The sequence below is a fragment of the Heptranchias perlo genome, chromosome 28, assembly GCF_035084215.1.
Source record: "Heptranchias perlo isolate sHepPer1 chromosome 28, sHepPer1.hap1, whole genome shotgun sequence".
Taxonomy (NCBI): Eukaryota; Metazoa; Chordata; class Chondrichthyes; order Hexanchiformes; family Hexanchidae; genus Heptranchias; species Heptranchias perlo.
In genome coordinates this window covers 36,505,708-36,523,733 of record NC_090352.1, presented here as the reverse complement: position 1 = coordinate 36,523,733, position 18,026 = coordinate 36,505,708, and the positions used below count along the sequence as shown (strand labels likewise).

Below are 18,026 nucleotides of genomic sequence, written 5' to 3'. Positions count from 1 at the left end.
ATAAACATTGGTCTTCTCAGTCCAGTTTCTGATGGGTGTGTGTGCCTAGGAAATGCCTGTTCCCCACTCAGGACAGTGTGGTGACCTGTCCTAGACCCGTAATGAAGGACAATGGGAATTCTGTCTGCAAACCAGATTCTAATATCCATTGACAAACCCACTGTACAAACAGTACTCGGTGTTTCTTTTGAAAGCTGATGAAAATAAATGTTGTTTGTTGTTTGCACTTGTAGGATTGGATTTACAGACAGATGTGTGAGACGACAACCCCTCTGCACCCTCAGCTAATCCCTCTGATCGATGTTTACATCAACTCCATCCTAACCCCAGCATCCAAGGCTAACCCCGAGGCCACAAACCAACCAATCACAGAACAGGAGGTCCTCAACGTATTCAACGGCCTTACTTGGGTGAGATAAGGATATGTAAAGGCAGCGGGTGTGAAATAAAGTGTGGCAAGTTGTGGTTCATGCTGGTGGAATACTGTACCTTGATACTGCATTTTTTGGGAAACTTAAAAAAAAATTCTCTTCCTATCCCTCCCCCCACCCCCACCCCCCGAGCATGTCAGGCAATGCACTTTCCGCAAGCACCTGGCTTGACCCCAGCTGAACCCACCTGTGTTTCTAGGTTCAGCTCATTTAAATAGCTTATGTGAGCACCAAGCATCGGAGGATTGGTGCTTGCAGCAAATTGGGGAAGGGAAGTTGCACAGTGTTACGGGTTGCCGCTCCTAATCCCTGCACGTAACGCCTCAGGAACTGGCACACAACTGGAGCATTAAGCGAAGGAAAATCAGGCCCACTGTCTGAGCCATACAGGTGAAGAAGGTCCCACATTCAATTCTAGTCTGCACTGAGTTAGCTGAGTTTGGCTGGGGCAGCACCAGGGGAAAACTTGTAAGGATTTCCATTCCTGATTGCTATGATTGCACGTGTGTGGACATTGGTAAGGACTGGATTAGGCTTGGCATGATGCCTCCACAGTTTTATAGCCTGCCGAAACTAAGTGTGAAGGCAGGGAGAATGGCCATTTGGCTGAGATACTGGACAATGATCGCTGCTTATGGAACTGTACCCCAGTAAAGGACTAAAAACCTTCTGAGCAAAAAAAAAACATCCTAGTATTCAACTAACTAGGAATCAGAAATTTAAATGCCAGTTTTGAAATGAATTGGAGCATTTGATGGAATGCACAGTCTTCGACCCAATATCATTTGTGTTATTGGATTTGTTGGTGTAGAATTGTTGTCACATTTCGGGGTGACTGATCCCGCAGTGGTTAGCTGGTATTCCTGCATTGCTGCTTGTGACTAGAAACAAAATGACACAAATTCCACCCACATGAAAGTTTTTGCGTTCCATCGAACACTCCCTCACTTTAATGTAATAAACGATTTAGCTGTATTGCAATTCCCCGTTATTGCTCACTTTGGTGAACACGGATTTGTTTTACAGCTTTAACTGAAGAGTGCACGTGAAAATGTTACGAGGGCATCAAACATTAAATACAAAGTTGCCCGATTAGCGGGAGCCGCTTTAATCATTTTCCTGTGCTTGCATGTAGGCAGAGAACAACAGATGTCGACAAAGACACAGCATCACTGCTCAGCTGCTGGTCCTCTATTACACACTTTCTTACGAGGAGACGCTGTTGTCTAATGTGAAGACGTTGGGTATGTGTGTGTTTCTGCCTCACCCAAAGGATTGGGTTTCTTCTTTTCAACCTCTTCTCTCTCATTTCCTCCCACCCCCTTCCTCCCCACCAGTGGATTTCTCTCCATAGATCACTCATTCAGTGGCCCACGTTAAAGGCAGGTAGTCTGAGACGTACAGGCTCCCCTCCGCAGCCCCCAATCCTCATTGACCTACAGTAGGTGTAGCTTTCGAGGGGAAACAGTTCCCATGTTTGCAGCCTGGCTGGTGTTGATTTTTTTTCCTCTCACCCCACCAACAGACTGGCAGAACACAAGCAATAATGGTCTTCCCCAAGATAACCCAAGTTATCCGTGTCAGCCATGGCTCAGTGAAAGCACTGTCTCACCTGAGCCAGAAGGTTGTGGGTTCAAGCCCCACTCCAGAGACTTGAGCATGTAATCCAGGTTGACATTTCAGTGCAGTGCTGAGGCAGTTTTGTCGGAGGTGCCGTCTTTCGGATGAGCCGTTAAACCGAGGCCCCATCTGCCCTCAGGTGGACATAAAAGATCCCATGGTACTATTTTGAAGAAGAGCAGAGGAGTTCTCCCCAGTGTCCTGGCCAATATTTATCCCGCAACCAACATCAATGCAACAGTTGATCTGGCCCTTTATCTCATTGCTGTTTGTGGGAGCTTGCTGTGCACAAATTGGCTGCCACATTTCCTACATTACAACAGTGACTATATTTCAAAAGTACTTCATTGGCTGTAAAATGCTTTGGGACGTCCTGAGATTGTGAAAGGAGCTGTATGAATATACGTTCTTACTTTAAATTAGCCAGATAGCTACCACCTATTTGTTTTATCAAGTTGAGTTGACCTAATGAAGGTTTTACTTTTCTTGTTTGAAGCCTGGATTTTTTTCATTTGAAAAGTTTTGATTGCTGCTCAGTTTCTGTGTCTCACCGTGGGTCACTGTGGATGTGTCAACTATTTCCTTCATTCTTGCATATTTCTAATAACTACAGTACAGAAGAAGCCCAAGTCCTACTCTGCAGCACTGATGGACCAGATTCCTATCAAGTACTTGATTCGCCAGGCACAGGGGCTTCAACAGGAGCTGGGAGGTAAGAGCAGTGGCTCCAATAGTGTCTTCAGAGTGCATTAGAATCCACAGGTCCTGATATAAGCAAATTGCAACCCAGCCCCAATTCTCTGACCTAGTCCAGCCATTTGTATTTTAAGATGTCTTTTAAATCCATCCAGCCCTGTTGAAACAAGATTCCATTGGAATTCATCTCTAGATATTATGATTGGAGGTCTTCCAATGGCTTAGTGGGTAAAGGTGGTGCCTGGTGTGATACTGAGCCATTCCAATTGGGAAGATTTCAGATTTGATTTCCACTCTGCGCCGAGTTAGCTCGTCTCAGCTGGGGTAGTGATTTGGATGCTAAAATTGGGCTCAACACTACTGGGCCAGAGAGGGGGGGAAAGACACAGCCAGAGTTCCGACTCCTAATCACTGTCCATTGACCCCGCTGGAAAGTGTGTGAGGACAGAATCAGGCTCGTATGTGATGCCTTCCAACACTTGCTGCCAATACTCACACATGAAGAATGGCCACATGAGGTACTAGGATGCTGCTACTGTCAGTGAAATTGGTCCCCACCAGACATGATCATCTTCAGCAGAGGAGGGGGAAGCACAGAGATTGGACTTTAAACTCCAATCACTTGTCCTATGTGGTTGCCCTGTAATCTTGCTGAAAATCCAATGCAAAAATATAATTGCAAATGGTTAGCTCCCTCTTTAACATGATGTATGATCCTTTTGGAAAGAGCCATGTGAACTTTTAGGGAAGGTAGCTGGCAGCCTGGTGTGGGGACTAGATCACTTTAAGTCAAGCACCAGACATGGTTGAAACATACAGCAGTGTAAAGCAGAATGTTGGACAAGGTGTTTTAAATGACTTCTCTGGGAGCCCTAAATAATGTGTGTTCAACAAGGGAGGGGTCACGATGAGGAATGGCTATTAAATAATGTTAAACCATATGACAGAAAAAGTGTGATTATGTACTGCAAGGCACACCCTGAACTGACTACGGTTTTCCTGTTCCTTAGGTCTGCACTCTGCATTGTTGCGTCTGCTGGCCACCAACTATCCTCACCTGTGCATGGTGGACGACTGGATGTGCGAGGAGGAAGTGACGGGCACAGATGCGCTTCTCAGCAGGATGCTGCTGACCAGCCGGGCCAAGCGGCACTCACCCAAGAAATTGCAGGAAGGTAACGGCATGAAAACTAACACAGGATTGAGTGCACAAACCAGGGAGGCTGTGGAACTCGGCTGATGTGTATTTTAAGAAAAGGGATGATGGTCAGGGTGTCTTTGAGGAGTTCAAATGAAACCTACAAACCGTTCAAACTTCACTGTGATAGAAAAATGTCTGAGCATTTCACGGGAAGAGGGTATTTTGGCTTCATGCATGTATCCAGCTGGCCGTTTGATACAAATCGGTTATAGTTTCCACCTTGATCACTTCCACTTATTTTGTATTTGCTCGGCATTTCTGATTAATAACCTACATTCTGACATTCCCTTCATTATATCATTCGCTTATCTGCTGTACAATTCCAATTGGTCTGTCACCCCCAGCTTTCCAGATGGTTTCAACCAGTCACACTCAACTGATGCAGACCCTGGAGGACCTGACACTCCTATCAGCCAGTGAGCTGATCCCATTTGCTGAAGCCTTGATGTTGGATTTATACCGGCTGCTGGAGGCAGCAGTTCCTCGACGAATCCTACAGACGGTCAACCAGCTTTGGATGCTTCTCAACACCGTTATGCCAAGGAGGTAGCAGCCTTTTCTCTGGTCTTTAAACATCATTACGTTGAATCATTTTATATGGGGTTAGTCTGTAAAAGTCCTTTCTGGGGCCTCTGTCATCTTTCTAATGTGGGGTATCAATTTACTTCTACCATTTTTATAAACGTTTTCTTTTATAATCCCTCGCTGATGTGCATCAGAAAGTGTACCCCTTTACCCACACTATCTCCAGTCAGGAGGGAACGATCCAGGAATTGTATCACACGATTGTTCAGTTGAGCAGTCCGGAATGAGCGTGAGCAGTACTGCCAGTACAAGTCTGTTTTGCTTCTTTCCCCTAGACAACTCTGGCGAGCGGTAACAAATTTTCCCCCGTTCCAATTGATTTTCAAGTCTAAACTTCAGCAAAGACTGATTTGAACAAAGGGTTCCTGAGAATCCCCTGATATAGCTCAATGACCAACATCTATTGTTTTTTAATCAGACCTTTTGTTTAAATATATCCTACTTATCAGTTAGCACGATTCTCTTCTCTCCTGAAGGTGCTGACTCATGCTGGGGTACAGTTCCCTGAGATACCTCATCTAAATGACCAGTCTTCAATGTGTTAGCAGGGTTTACAACAGTGGATAGCATCACCGTTAAGCCTAAATCTTGACATTCACAAGTGCACTCTTTCCAGCAGTGGTCACAAGATAATGATCAGGAGCAAGAACCTCGATTCCTCTCTCTGACCCAGGCTGCTGAGATCAATTGTTGGTCCAACAGAGACTGGGCTCCACCTGGTCTATGTGGCTGTTTCGCAGTAAATTGACCAACTGAATCTTTGGGGCAGCATTAATGTTTAAATCTGCACGTCTTTATTCCAAAAGTTCATTATCACATTCTTAAATTAACAACAAAACTGACACTTTTATTACGCATTTAATATAATAAAATGTTCCAACGCGCTTCACAGAGATGGAAAAAGTAAACAGACACCAAGCAATGGGGGGAAAGGATCGAGAGGGTGGCTGAAAACAAGACCAAAGAAGGATGTTTTAAGGAGGCTTTTGAAGAAGGGAGGACGTAGCAAGGCAGAGAGGGGCTTAGAAAGAACATTGCAAAGTGTGGGGCTGAGACTGGTCAATTAAATGATTATAATCAGCATGAACATTTTAAAAGGTGGCGCTCTTCCCTAATCACTTAGAAGCTTTCACTTTACAAGAGTTTTATCATTAACTGTAAAAGGGCTTCACTCTGTAACTATCTTCGTTGAGTACTGGTCTGTCAGCTTACAGTAACCCACGTGAGGCACTGCTAACATGTCATGTCTCTGTGTTGTGAAGGCTGTGGGTGATGACAGTGAATGCTTTGCAACCGAAAGCCAAACTGCTCCGCCAACAGAAGTACACTCAGAACGACCTGATGATTGATCCGCTGATTGTGTTGCGATGTGACCGGAGAGTGTACAGGTGAGTCGCCAATGGTGAGAGGAGGAAGAACCACAGCAGATTTATTAAACTGATGTATTTAAGTATCAACTTTTCTCAACTTGTAGCACTGTCGCCTCTCAGTCAGAAGGTTGTGGGTTCAAATCTAAAAATGATGGGCTTGCTGGACATAATGGCCTTTTCTCTGTTCCTAAATATTGTAGTGTATTTTCAGTTTTTCTTCATTCTCAGGATGTGGGCATCGCTGGCAAGGCTGGCATTTATTCCCCATCCCTAGTTGGGCTGAGAAGGTGATGGTGGGCACCTTCTTGAACCGCTAAAGTCCGTGTGGTGTTCTTTGATATAACTGAGTAGCTTGCTTAAGGCACTTCATAGGGCAGTTAAGAGTCAACCACGTTGGTGTGGGACTAGAGTCACATATAGGCCAAGAGTAAGGGCAGCAGGTCTCCTTCCCTAAAGCGCATTAGTGAACCAGTTGGGTTTCTACTTCAATCTGACAGCTTCATGGTCACTTTTACTGATCCCAGTTTTTTATTTCCAGATTTTTTTTTTTGAAAAGTAATTCACAGTCTCAAACTGCCATGGTGAGATTTAAACTCACGTTGTCTGGATTACCAGTCCAGTAATGTAACCATTACACTACCGTACCCATTTTACAGTATAAAGGCCTGGATGTGACCTTTAGAAGTCCTGGCGAAAGACTTATCTGCTCATTGCATTCAGGGGATGCCTTTGTGGCCAGATTGTTCCAGCAGCCTCTTCCCTCCTGCTTATGCAGTGCTGTGGGATCTTGGGCTCTTATCAAGTTTGCTGTGCATTGTACTAAGTAAATAAGTAAAAGGAAGTATTCTTATAGAGTTCTTGGTGTATCTCCCATCATAGCTGCGATGTTCTGTGCGATGTGATGATTGAATTGGCTTTGAGTTGACCCCAACTGATCAAAATTTCAATGGCAAATTCACTAAGTTTCACTGAAACAGGAAAACTCATTGGTTGGCTGGATATGTGATGTTCTGTGTACACTATTTTATGGGAAATAACAATTGTTCAAGTGCTTTTATTTATTTATGCCTTAACCCCAGGTGTCCCCCACTAATGGACATTACCTTGCACATGCTCAATGGCTACCTTCTGGCTTCAAAGGCCTATCTGAGTGCTCACCTAAAGGAGAACGTGGATCAGGACAGCAAGCCATATCAGAACAACACCATGGGGGTGGTGGGACAGCCTGAAGCCCCGGAGGTCACAAGAGAGGAGCTGAAAAATGCCTTGTTGTCAGCCCAGGTAAAAACAGGAGTAAGGTGTTGTGTGCCGGAGCATCTCTGGTATAGTCTGGTATGTGTTCCAATGTGAGTGATCATATTCTGCATCCCCAGTGTGGAGCAGTGTTAGTCTTAAGATAGACTGAAACCCAGGAGAACGGGAAACGGAACAGCAGAGAGAAAAACTCACAAAGACAAAGGGAGAGGGAGAACTTTTTTGAATTAGCCGTGTGTCTGACCCACACGGAAACCCAACAACAACTTGCATTTATATAGTGCCTTTAACGTCCCACAGCGCTTCCCAGGAGCGTTATCGAACAAAATTTGACACCAAGCCACATAAGGAGATATTAGGACAGATGACCAAAAGCTTGGTCAAAGAGGTAGATTTTAAGGAGGAGAGAGAGGTGGAGAGGTTTAGGGAGGAAATTCCAGAGCTTATGGCCTAGGCAGCTGAAAGCACGGCCACCAATGGTGGAACAATTAAAATTTGCGGGGATATGCAAAAGGCCAGAGATCTTGGAGGGTTGTAGGGCTGGAGGAGGTTACAGAGATAGGGAGGGGCGAGGCCATGGAGGGATTTGAGAACAAGGATGAGAATTTTAAAACCAAGGTGTTGCCGGACCCACGTTTAAGTCTCCAAACCAAACTGCTGAGAAAGCCACATAGTTTCTGTTTGCCTGATGTGAAACGCGCTCTCTCCCCAAAGGAAAGCACTGCACCTACCGAAGTCCACAGAACTTGGGGGAGGAGGTAGGTAAGAGCCCAGGTGTGGGGTCTCCCGAGCATGGTTAGAGGTACCACCCTGGGTTAATCAGCTTCAGTTCAGAGTTTACCAGCACTGCGGTCCAGGATATTGGCTGGCAGGATTATCTGGAGCGGAGTGGGAAGAATGCCAGTGAGAGGTCGATCCCTTCAGGTCCTAAATCAGAAGCCAACTTGATCCCAAAGGTTTCCGCTTACCTGAGAAAAATAGAATCATTGACTGATACAGCACAGGAGGTCATTCAACCCATCATGCCTGTGTTGGCTTTTTGAAAGAGCTATCCAATTAGTCCCACCCCCTGCTCATTCTCCATAGCCCTCCAAATATTTCCCCTTCAAATATTTATCCAATTCCCTTTTGAAAGTTGTTATTGAATCTGCTTCCACCGCCCTTTCAGGCAGTGAATTCCAGATCAGAACCACTCGCTGTGTAAAAAGACTGAAGGAATATGATTATAATGATCTATATAAAAAATAACGTTAATAGCAACCAGTTCAATTGAAAGAAAAAAATGTATTAGTATGTGGCCTTTACATAATGAGGACAATTTTTTGTTTTGGCTCCTCAAGAAGAAAAAGGCAGTTTTGATGCACTAATGTAAATGAACTCTCCTGACAGGATAGTGCAGCTGTTCAAATTCTGTTGGAGATCTGCTTACCCACGGATGAGGAGAGGTCTCGTGGTGCAGGAACGGTCCTGAAGTGGCTGGACCAAACTGGCAGTCTGTCTGAATCCTTGGAGAACACTCAGGAGACGTTACTAAGCAATGTCCGGGAGGTCCAGTGTCTCATCTGCTGTCTCCTGCATCAGATGTTTATTGCAGACCCAAACATTGCCAAACTCGTTCACTTTCAGGTCAGTACTGTATATTTAAATCATAAATATAAGTAATACTTGCATTTAGACAGTGCCTCGCCAGATTTCTTCGTGCTTCACGGGAGGAATTACTTTTTAAGCGGAATTGCTGTGTTACACGGCAAATGTGGCAGCCGTTCGAGCCAGCAAAATCCCCACCGTAGTGAGATGATTGACTGACTGACTGGTTTAATCTGTTTTTGGTGGTAACGGTTAAGAGGGGAATGTTGGTCAGAACACTGGGAGAACGCAGTAGTGAACCATTGGATTTATACTGTTCTCCTGACCACCAGAGCGGGCAGGGAGGTCCTTGGTTTAATGTCTCCTACAAAGGACGGCACCTCTGACAGTGTAGCACTCCCTCAGTACTGCACTGGAACGTCAGCCCAGATTATGTGCTGAAACTCTGTTGTGCTTGTTCAGTGCAGTTTCTGTATTTTTTTGTCTTTCAATTTCCCTTTTTTCTTCCCTCTCTCTTCTGTATTTTATATTTTTGGCTGATTAATTTGTGCTGTAGTCCACAAATACAATCAGGTTATGGATCCAGAAAGAAAGGATGTGCGGTTTCTCGTTACGGAAAGAGGCATTGAGCAAGTTAGTCTTGAGCATCTCCTGCTGCATGCTGAGCCAACTGGACCCAACCTTGCTGGAAAAGTGAGGGTGTGGCGTCATGCCCCCAGCACATGGAAAATTATCCTGTCATTAAAACATTCATTTTGCAAGAGACTGACTGGAATAAATATTATTGAATATTTCACTTCCTTCGCCCTGTAATATTTTTAAACAGATCTTACCAGGAATCCTGGTTAAGTGAATTCCATTTATTTTTACAAAAGGAAAACTACACTCTCAATGTCTCAATTGGAAAACTCACCAACCAGTGTAGAGCGGAGCTACACCGACCACAAGGGTTATATAGCACCTTTCACGTCCTCAGGACATCCCAAAGCACTTCACAGGCAATTAATCACTTTGGAAGTGTAGTCGCTGTTGTTTTATGGGCAAACAGGGCAGTCAATTCGCGCACAAGAAAGTCCCGCAAACATCAATGAGATAAATAAGCAGTTACTCTGTTTTAGTGGTATTTGAGGAATAAATGTTTCCCAGGACATTGAGAGAACGCCCCTCCTGTTCTCAGAGCCATGGAATCTTTTACATCCACCTTAACAAGGAGACAGGTCCTCATCCAAAAGACGGCACTGCTGACAATGCAGCAGTCCCTCAGTACTGTACTGGAGTATCAGTCTAGCTCGTGCTCAAATCCTGCAGCGGTGCTTGAAACCACAACCTTCTTACTGCGAAGTGAGAGTGTTACCAGTGAGCCAATCTGACACTTGGCTCAGTAGCAGCATTCTTGCAGGAGACACAGCGGTTGGGATGCTGTGATTGGCCTCGGTGTTCCTGAGCTAGGGAGGGTTCCTTTTCCAGTGGCATGTGTTGGAAAGTGTATGTGTGTGGACCTGGGATGAGGGTAAAATCTGGATGCATTCTGACACTGCTGCATGGTCAAAAAGGTTGCACTCACTCACTGCACATGAATAGCCACTTGAGTTAGCTAACACGGCACTGTGGATTCATAAACCAGCAACGGGCAGAGCCTTCAGGAGAGATGGGGAATAAAACCCAGGAAATTAATCATAAATTTATCCAATAGCATTTGTAATTTTAAATAGATTATTGTGTCTTAGATTTTTTTTCTCCTCTGACAACAACCTGCAGCTGGCTCCTCTCCTAGATGTGCTGTGAGCCACAGCAGAGCAAGTTGGCCCTCTACCCCAGTTTATTTCTCCTCTCCACTGATTACAGGAGTGCAGAAAGACTGTGTAGTCATTAGCTCCATGTCTTGGTAAATTGAGAATACTGATTGTAGATGATGTTTACACAGGGTTACCCAAGTGAACTGCTGCCCCTAACGGTGGCTGGAATTCCCTCCATTCACATATGCCTGGATTTCATTCCAGAACTTTTAGCGCAACCACAATTGGAGAAGCAGGTAATTCAATAACTATCTATAAATGTATTTATTGTATCTGTCTAAACTGTGTGTGCAAGTGCATGAATTTCGTGGACCATCACACTTCAGATGTCGCACACTGCCTATCGCAAATTTCTGTGTTACAAGTGATAAACAACGACAGTCATTTCCATTGTACAGAAAAAGTCACCAGGAATTCAGAGCCACAATATATACAGGCTTTCCCACAAACAAGCCAAAGTTCAAATCTCCAGTCTGAATAACAACCTTTGAATGAACTCGCCCACTGTTTACTTAACGCCAATTAGGATTTATAGCCTGAAAGGATCCACCTCCTTAACAGCACAAAAATACATCGTCCATCACATGGTAGGAACAGAAGTAGGCCATTCAGCCCCTCGGCCTGCTCCGCAATTCAATTAGATCATGGTTGATCTGCCCTTAACTCCATTTACCCGCCATTGCTCCATATCTCTTGATACCCTTATCCATAGGTATAACAATCCTGTCCTTATGAAATAGCATATCATCTAAATTTATATATCCATTTACAATGTAGTTTTCCCCTTTCTTTCTTTAGTTCCCTTAGGTTGTGCACTGATTCCTTGGCTGGAATGGGGTTGAAATAAGCTACTCTCTGACCTCTGGTCATCCCGGCCCAGAGGTGACTGTAATCTCCAGACTTATTTTCCACCCTTGCAGGAAAATGTCTCTCCCTTATCATCTCCCTAAAATGTTGAGGCTGAACTTAAGAGTTTCGTCATGTGGAAAATCATGGCTGCAAACCCAGTCCTGCCATTCCGTGGCACTGCCACCATGTGCAAAATTTGCCAGTTTTTTTTAATATATTCAACAACCTCTCTCTTCTGCAGCTGCAGTTTATGACATTATATGGCTACTGCGATGTAAGCAAATGCAAGTTATGATTTTTGATGCTTGCTGTAAGCAAGTGTAAATTACTTATTCTGTGACTGGTAGTGATTATGCATTGTTGTTTACAAGGTTATTTACCACACTGAGTGTGGTGAAAGAAAAGGTCAGGCATTGTAAATGGACTTGACGGTTTCTAGAAGCTCTGGCAGTAGAAAACATTGAGGACGTGGGTCTGAATCACAGCATAGACTTTGCTCTAACAGCAGGTTTAGTTGGCTGGTGACCAGAACTCCAAGACACAGGCCTAGTTTTCCACTACTGGTGTAGTTTAGACTCTATTGGCAGGTTTTAAATAGACTCAAATGGAAGTGTGCACAAAATTTGCAAAGTTCAGCTCATTCGTACAGCTTCAAGTGCAGATAAAGACACTTGTAAGGAGCATATTAATGGTATGAGCAGAAAATTGTGTGAAGTAAAATTTGAAGGGGTGTATCCCAATAGGGCAACAAAACTTCTGAAAGTCTTTGGAGATTCTCAAAAAGCATCTCAACCCGATATCAGCCTTTGCCAATGCTTAAAATGCAGGGAACTAAAAAGACAACTACAAATGAAGGGAAAGGAGACCCAGGGCATAGACACAAGTCTGCAAGCAAGTGACAGAGAAGCCCAGCATCCATTGGCTACTGCAGTCAAGATTGTGTTTGTGAGCACAGTGGTTCCATGGCATTACGACCTGCCTGCAAAGAGAGAGACCCATGTTTCAGTTCTCAGCTGTCACTAGGTGTGCCAGCCTTATGCTGCGTGGTAGCTGTAGGTGCCCTTGCAGCTGATGGCACAGGTCTCCATCTGAGTCTTGACTGACCTGGACCTAGTGAAGACACTTTCCCACTGTCATTGCCAATTAGATGGCTACAGCCTGCAGCTACACTTGGCGGTTGCAGCCCACAGGGTACATTGGTAGTTGATCACCCTGGCCCCCGGCATGCCTCCTTTAAAGTAGTGCCACTGAAAGCTTGACATACTCCTGTGACTGGGCTGCCTCTAAGGAAGCATTCGAAAGTATGGTTAGTCAAGTATTCACATAGTGGTGCTTTTGGAAAACTGATCCTCTACCAATCATCTGGATGTGTGTAATGTTCACCTATGCCTTCAGAGCACCTCCTTGTGTAGCCTGAACTGCCTGAATTATTTTTGTTGAATCTACTGGTCTGCCAAACACCTCAGATCGTGGGATTTCAAATATGCAACCCATTGCTACCAGAAGTGGTGCAGGAGGCTCATTAGCACCTAAGTACCAGTAGTGGGGGGAAAGCAACAAAAAAGAAAACCTGTTAAGTGATTGAAACACACTTACCTTAACATTCTGCGTACTTACTGGCATCTGGTAACCCTGGACATACTCCACGTGGATGTGATTTAGATCTGACATCATGTGCACTAGAATGGCAGGAAATGACATACAAAACGAACACCTTCAAATTAATATTTCAGTTTAAGTGACTGGCTGCTTGAGATGGGCACTTTGATCACCACCTGTCCATTCCCACAAATTGAGAAAAATTCCAGTGGAACAGAGCTGCTGCCCATTTTCTGCTACATAAGCCCAATTTACACCAAGGCAGCTGACTGCTTAAAATCGATGCTTGAGTATCATAGCAATGGAGGGGGTATGGAAAATCAGCTGTGACTTGTAAAATATGCCTCTGGTCAGGTGGTTGTTTGTGAGGGAGACAAAGACTTCAGGCACTCTGGCTGATAGCCTAGAGGAGAGTCGTAGTTTTGAACCTGCCTCCAACCAGTTTGTGAATCAGTGGTTGAAACCACTGTGCCATCATGAACTTCATTAAAACTTATGGAAAATAAACCACCACCACCAGAGTAATTGAGTACTTTCTACTTTCAGATGTAAAACAATGGATTGTCTCTGTATGTTAAGTTTCCACTTTTTTTAAAAAGTGAGTTGCATTCACTGAGGTGTGGAAATGTTGGCATCAAACTTGATGCAGATTGAAACTGCCCCAAAAATCAAGTCTTAACCTCAACCTAAGAGGAGCATTGGTGTAATTTGTTTTTTCATTTTCCAAACCAGCTGCCCTTTGAGTGGGATTGCCACTTTGTGTAGTTTTGTCTTGTGGATTCTTACTGCACAAAAATTGGCTTGAAACTACTGTTTCAGATATTGTAACGATCTCCTATATGCCAGTTGTCAGGGTCCTATTGGTCTATGCTAAATCCAAAACCAGGTTCCTGAGGCAAACCCATCGTACTGACCAATTTTTAAATTGATCATTAATTGTCTACCTACCTTCAATAATGAAATGTAACAGTATACACAGGTCTTTAAATGTGCTTGTTTAAAAAAAAACTTGTGCTAACAGATGATTTTTCTCTGTTCAGATATTTGCCATCCAGCTTTTGTCCCACTTGTGTATCCAGTATGCATTACCCAAGTCTCTCAGCATAGCCCGTTTGTCCATCAATGTCATGGGAACGATACTCACAGGTGAGGCCCCCTAACGCTGGTAACATATTAAACCATCTCCTTTATTAGTAGAGCTGCATTACTTTTAGCATGTAACGTATAATGGACTAAATCTTTATATGAGCATGTGCCTGTGTTTCGTTCTATGTAAGGTCTCCTTTGCGCCATTCCTCTTAACGGCTTAGGTAGCCATCTTCCTAACCCCCAACATCACTTCTCTGAATCATTCTGTAGAGCCTGCACGAGACCAACGTGGGTTGAATGCTCGATTTGCCCGTCATCTCCCCTTGATATTCAACGGTACCAAATCCCCTACCATCAACAGGAGAGTCACCATTAACCAGAAACTTAACTGGACCAGCCACATAAATACTGTAGCTACAAGAGCAGGTCAGAGGCTGGGTATTCTGCAGCGAGTGATTCACCTCCTGACACCCCAAAGCCTTTCCACCATTTACAAGGCACAAGTCCGGAGTGTGATGGAATACTCTCCACTTGTCTGGATGAGTGCAGCTCCAACAACACTCAAGAAGCCTGACACCATCCAGGACAAAGCAGCCCGCTTGAATGGCACCCCATCCACCACCTTAAACATTCACTCCCTCCACCACCAGCACACCGTGGCTGCAGTGTGTACCATCCACAAGATGCACTGCAGCAACTTGCCAAGGCTTCTTTGACAACACCTCCCAAACTCACAACCTCTACCACCTAGAAGGACAAGGGCAGCAGGCTCGTGGGAACACCACCACCTGCACGTTCCCCTCCAAGTCACACACCATCCCGACTTGGAAATATATTGTTACTGGGTCAAAATCCTGGAACTCCCTACCTAACAGTACTGTGGGAGAACCTTCACCACACGGACTGCAGTGGTTCAAGAAGGCAGCTCACTAATTGCCCTTGAGAAAGTGGTAGAGATGGGCAATAAATGCTGGCCTTGCCGGTTACGCCCACATCTCATGAATGAAGAAAAAAATCTGCGCTCATTTTCCACAAAGCCCAAACTGACATCAAAAATGTAAAATAAGGGTAATCTCCAGCTGAAACTGAGGTCCTCCTTCTAGGACAGTTAGTCACCAAGAAAGCACGGCAATGGTCCATAATGCAGGACACTGCCAAGGTTGAAGAAAGCAGATGATGTTCTTAAATGATTCCAGGGTTTTCTCTGTGAAAGTCCAAATTGGCGCTCCTGATCTGAGGCCAGGCATGGATCTTAAAAGCTTGCACATTGAAGTGAAGACTGATGGAGGGTAATGAGTTCCACGGTTCTGAGGTGTTGGAAAAGAAAGCATTTGAGTGGTAGGTCTTGCTTTAAACATTGAGGATGCACGCAGATGTATTTGGAGTTCAGAGGGGTCAGAGGAACTGGTAGAATCAATAAAATAGACAAAGAAAAAGAAAGTTGAGAGGTTGGAAACTGGAGGTGGTCACAGTGGAATTTGCAGAGATTTATTCACTGTTGTACTGTTCTTTCCTTGTGCAGTGTTGACTCAAGCTAAGCGGTTTGCCTTCTTCATGCCTACATTGCCCTGTTTGGTGTCTTTCTGCCAAGCTTTTCCTCCACTGTATGATGACGTAACCTCATTACTGATCCAGATTGGACAAGTCTGTGCCTCACATGTTGCCACTCAGGCACAGGATATTGACCCTATCGTTACACGTATGTATTTTGAGTGTTATTGTTACATAATTTGATTTTTAAAGTATGACTTTAGATCTGTCCATTGCAGCAACACATTGGAAGTGGCGACCATGCCCCCCCCCCACTTTCCAAGATCGAGTCAGTAAAGGCACTGCCCACTGACCGTATTGAGTTAGTTGATGAGCTGTAATTGGGGTGCTACAATTGGCCTCAGCATCTTTTGGGTAGGAAAGGAAAACAAAAAAAATAAATAAAATTCTGTCTAGGCTCCTGGTCCTACTTACTGGCCAATGACACTCGCTGGAAAGTGTACACGTGTGTGGACAGGATAATGCGCTACCATGATGTTTCTCTCCCACCTCCTGCAAAAATGAGAGCCATACTGGAGGACATGGAAATGTACCCAAACAGGAGGTGCCACTTTCAAAAGAGGAAGCAAGAAAGATAGAAATATGGCAAAGTAGTTGCTTCTTCAGCCTTTGCTGCTTTAACAGAAGAATTGGGTAGTGCTTCCTCATTTTAGGCTCCTTCACATCCTGAACCATGAAGGTAGCTAGACAGCCTGCCCCCCAGATGTGTGCTCCTACTCTGCTTGGCAGCAACCACCAACCCTCCCTCCAACTTTGGGGCAGTGCATTATGCTTGGTACCTCCACCTGACTGCAGCTGCGATGCAATCTTGAAACATGCGGGATTGTGACTGAATACATGTCCAATGGTTCTGAACACTAATGAGCTGCACCACCAGGCCATTGTAACTTAGACACCATTCCTACAGCAACACATTCTTAACCATTAATAGGTTCACTTATGGCAAGTACCATAGACAATTCACTCAAGGGGAAATGTGACATGTTTTAATGCAGGTCTCAAGTATCTAAAGGAGAAGTCAGAAGTAAATGCTGACTTCAACCGAAGTGCAAGTTCGGACAGGATTAAAAAGGGTGAGAATATCGTACCAGAGTGTTTGGACCCAGATGTGCTTCTGTGTCAGCGTGTTGAAACAACCTTTCTGGAGATAATAAACACAGCTGTTGTTGGAGTTTAGCATCAGAATTGAGGAATGAAAGCTGCTACAGCAGCATCTGAAATGTGGCGACTGGCGAGTGTTGGGACTGCAGCCTTTCATCAGCGACCGATGCATTTGGTTGTGCTGCAGAGCTGAGTCCAACATTTGTCTGACTTCAGAAATGGATTGCAATAATGTCGCCACAATTGGACACAGTGGTAGGTTGGACTTGCTGTCTTAAAGATCTTTTTTAAAATGTAAATTTTTTCCACAAGGGAATCCTTTATATATCTGACGCAAAGTAATTATCTGACTACCAAACTGCAGTGTAAAATTGCTTTATAATAAAGAATCACCTATTTTGGATGCTGTTCAATATATAAACTTTTTAGAATTAAGAGTCAATCTATAAGAATCTGAAAGGACACAATGTGATAACTGTAGTCTTTCATTTACTTCAATCTAACTTTTTTCCCCCTGTACTTTCTCTTCCATTTCCATTCTGTTCATTGCAGTAGTTCATTTATTTCATACCAGAAAAACAAAGCTCAATGATTTTATTCATATTATTCAATATATAAAAGTTACTTTGATTGCATAAGCATTGAGCCAACTTATAGTGGAATTCCCTATCTCCCTGTCTTTAATTCCTCCTGTACTCTATAAGCTTGATGTCTCGCCTTTCCCTTGGTGTTCTGTACTGTGGCACTTAGCTATTCACTAGGATTGTCCAATTGACATTTTATTAAAGCTTATGCCGGCAGTTGTTCTTTAATCTGCAGTTTCAACAAAAAGGATTGAGCTACACATCAGACTCCCAGGAAAGGCAGTTGATTGGATTAACTGATGCAGTTAAGAGGGAGCTGGATCAATAGCAGTCAAGGAAAAATATAGGTTAGAGAGATATCAATGCACTTTTTTTTTAAAAAGGGGTGGTGACTGCAATTAGTATTCCTTAAAGGGAGGGGGTTGTGGAGAAGGGAATGTATGATTTTTCTATCATATTCATGCACACTAACTGGAGCAAGTTTGAAAAGCCTTTTCGATGCCTAAAGTGAGGAAAGAGTTACCTCCATTTATGTTAAATCATGGAGCTACCTTGCAACATAAACAAATAATTAGAATAGTTGATTTGCACAGTAACTTAGTACAGCATCTCTTCAACAATATGATCAACAGACAGCACTGTGTCGCTGCAAGGGCAAATTTGCTTGCAGGCTTCCCCTAACGAGCAGAAACAAGAGTTTGGGAATTGTGACG

At 44.0% G+C, this 18,026-nt stretch overlaps 1 protein-coding gene across 1 annotated transcript in view; it reads left to right on the top strand.

The window, feature by feature from the left end:
- Window positions 1-17,132, top strand: part of ints2 (integrator complex subunit 2) — a 42,151-nt gene extending 25,019 nt beyond the window's left edge. Inside the window, exons 14-25 of the mRNA XM_068008492.1 lie at window positions 234-410; window positions 1,567-1,675; window positions 2,665-2,763; window positions 3,758-3,922; window positions 4,293-4,494; window positions 5,796-5,921; window positions 6,983-7,184; window positions 8,547-8,783; window positions 10,669-10,776; window positions 14,029-14,134; window positions 15,600-15,776; window positions 16,624-17,132. Coding sequence (XP_067864593.1) covers window positions 234-410; window positions 1,567-1,675; window positions 2,665-2,763; window positions 3,758-3,922; window positions 4,293-4,494; window positions 5,796-5,921; window positions 6,983-7,184; window positions 8,547-8,783; window positions 10,669-10,776; window positions 14,029-14,134; window positions 15,600-15,776; window positions 16,624-16,805 — 1,890 coding nt within the window. The 3' untranslated portion in view covers window positions 16,806-17,132. The remainder of the gene's footprint in view (window positions 1-233; window positions 411-1,566; window positions 1,676-2,664; window positions 2,764-3,757; window positions 3,923-4,292; window positions 4,495-5,795; window positions 5,922-6,982; window positions 7,185-8,546; window positions 8,784-10,668; window positions 10,777-14,028; window positions 14,135-15,599; window positions 15,777-16,623) is intronic.
- Window positions 17,133-18,026: the final 894 nt, after the last annotated feature.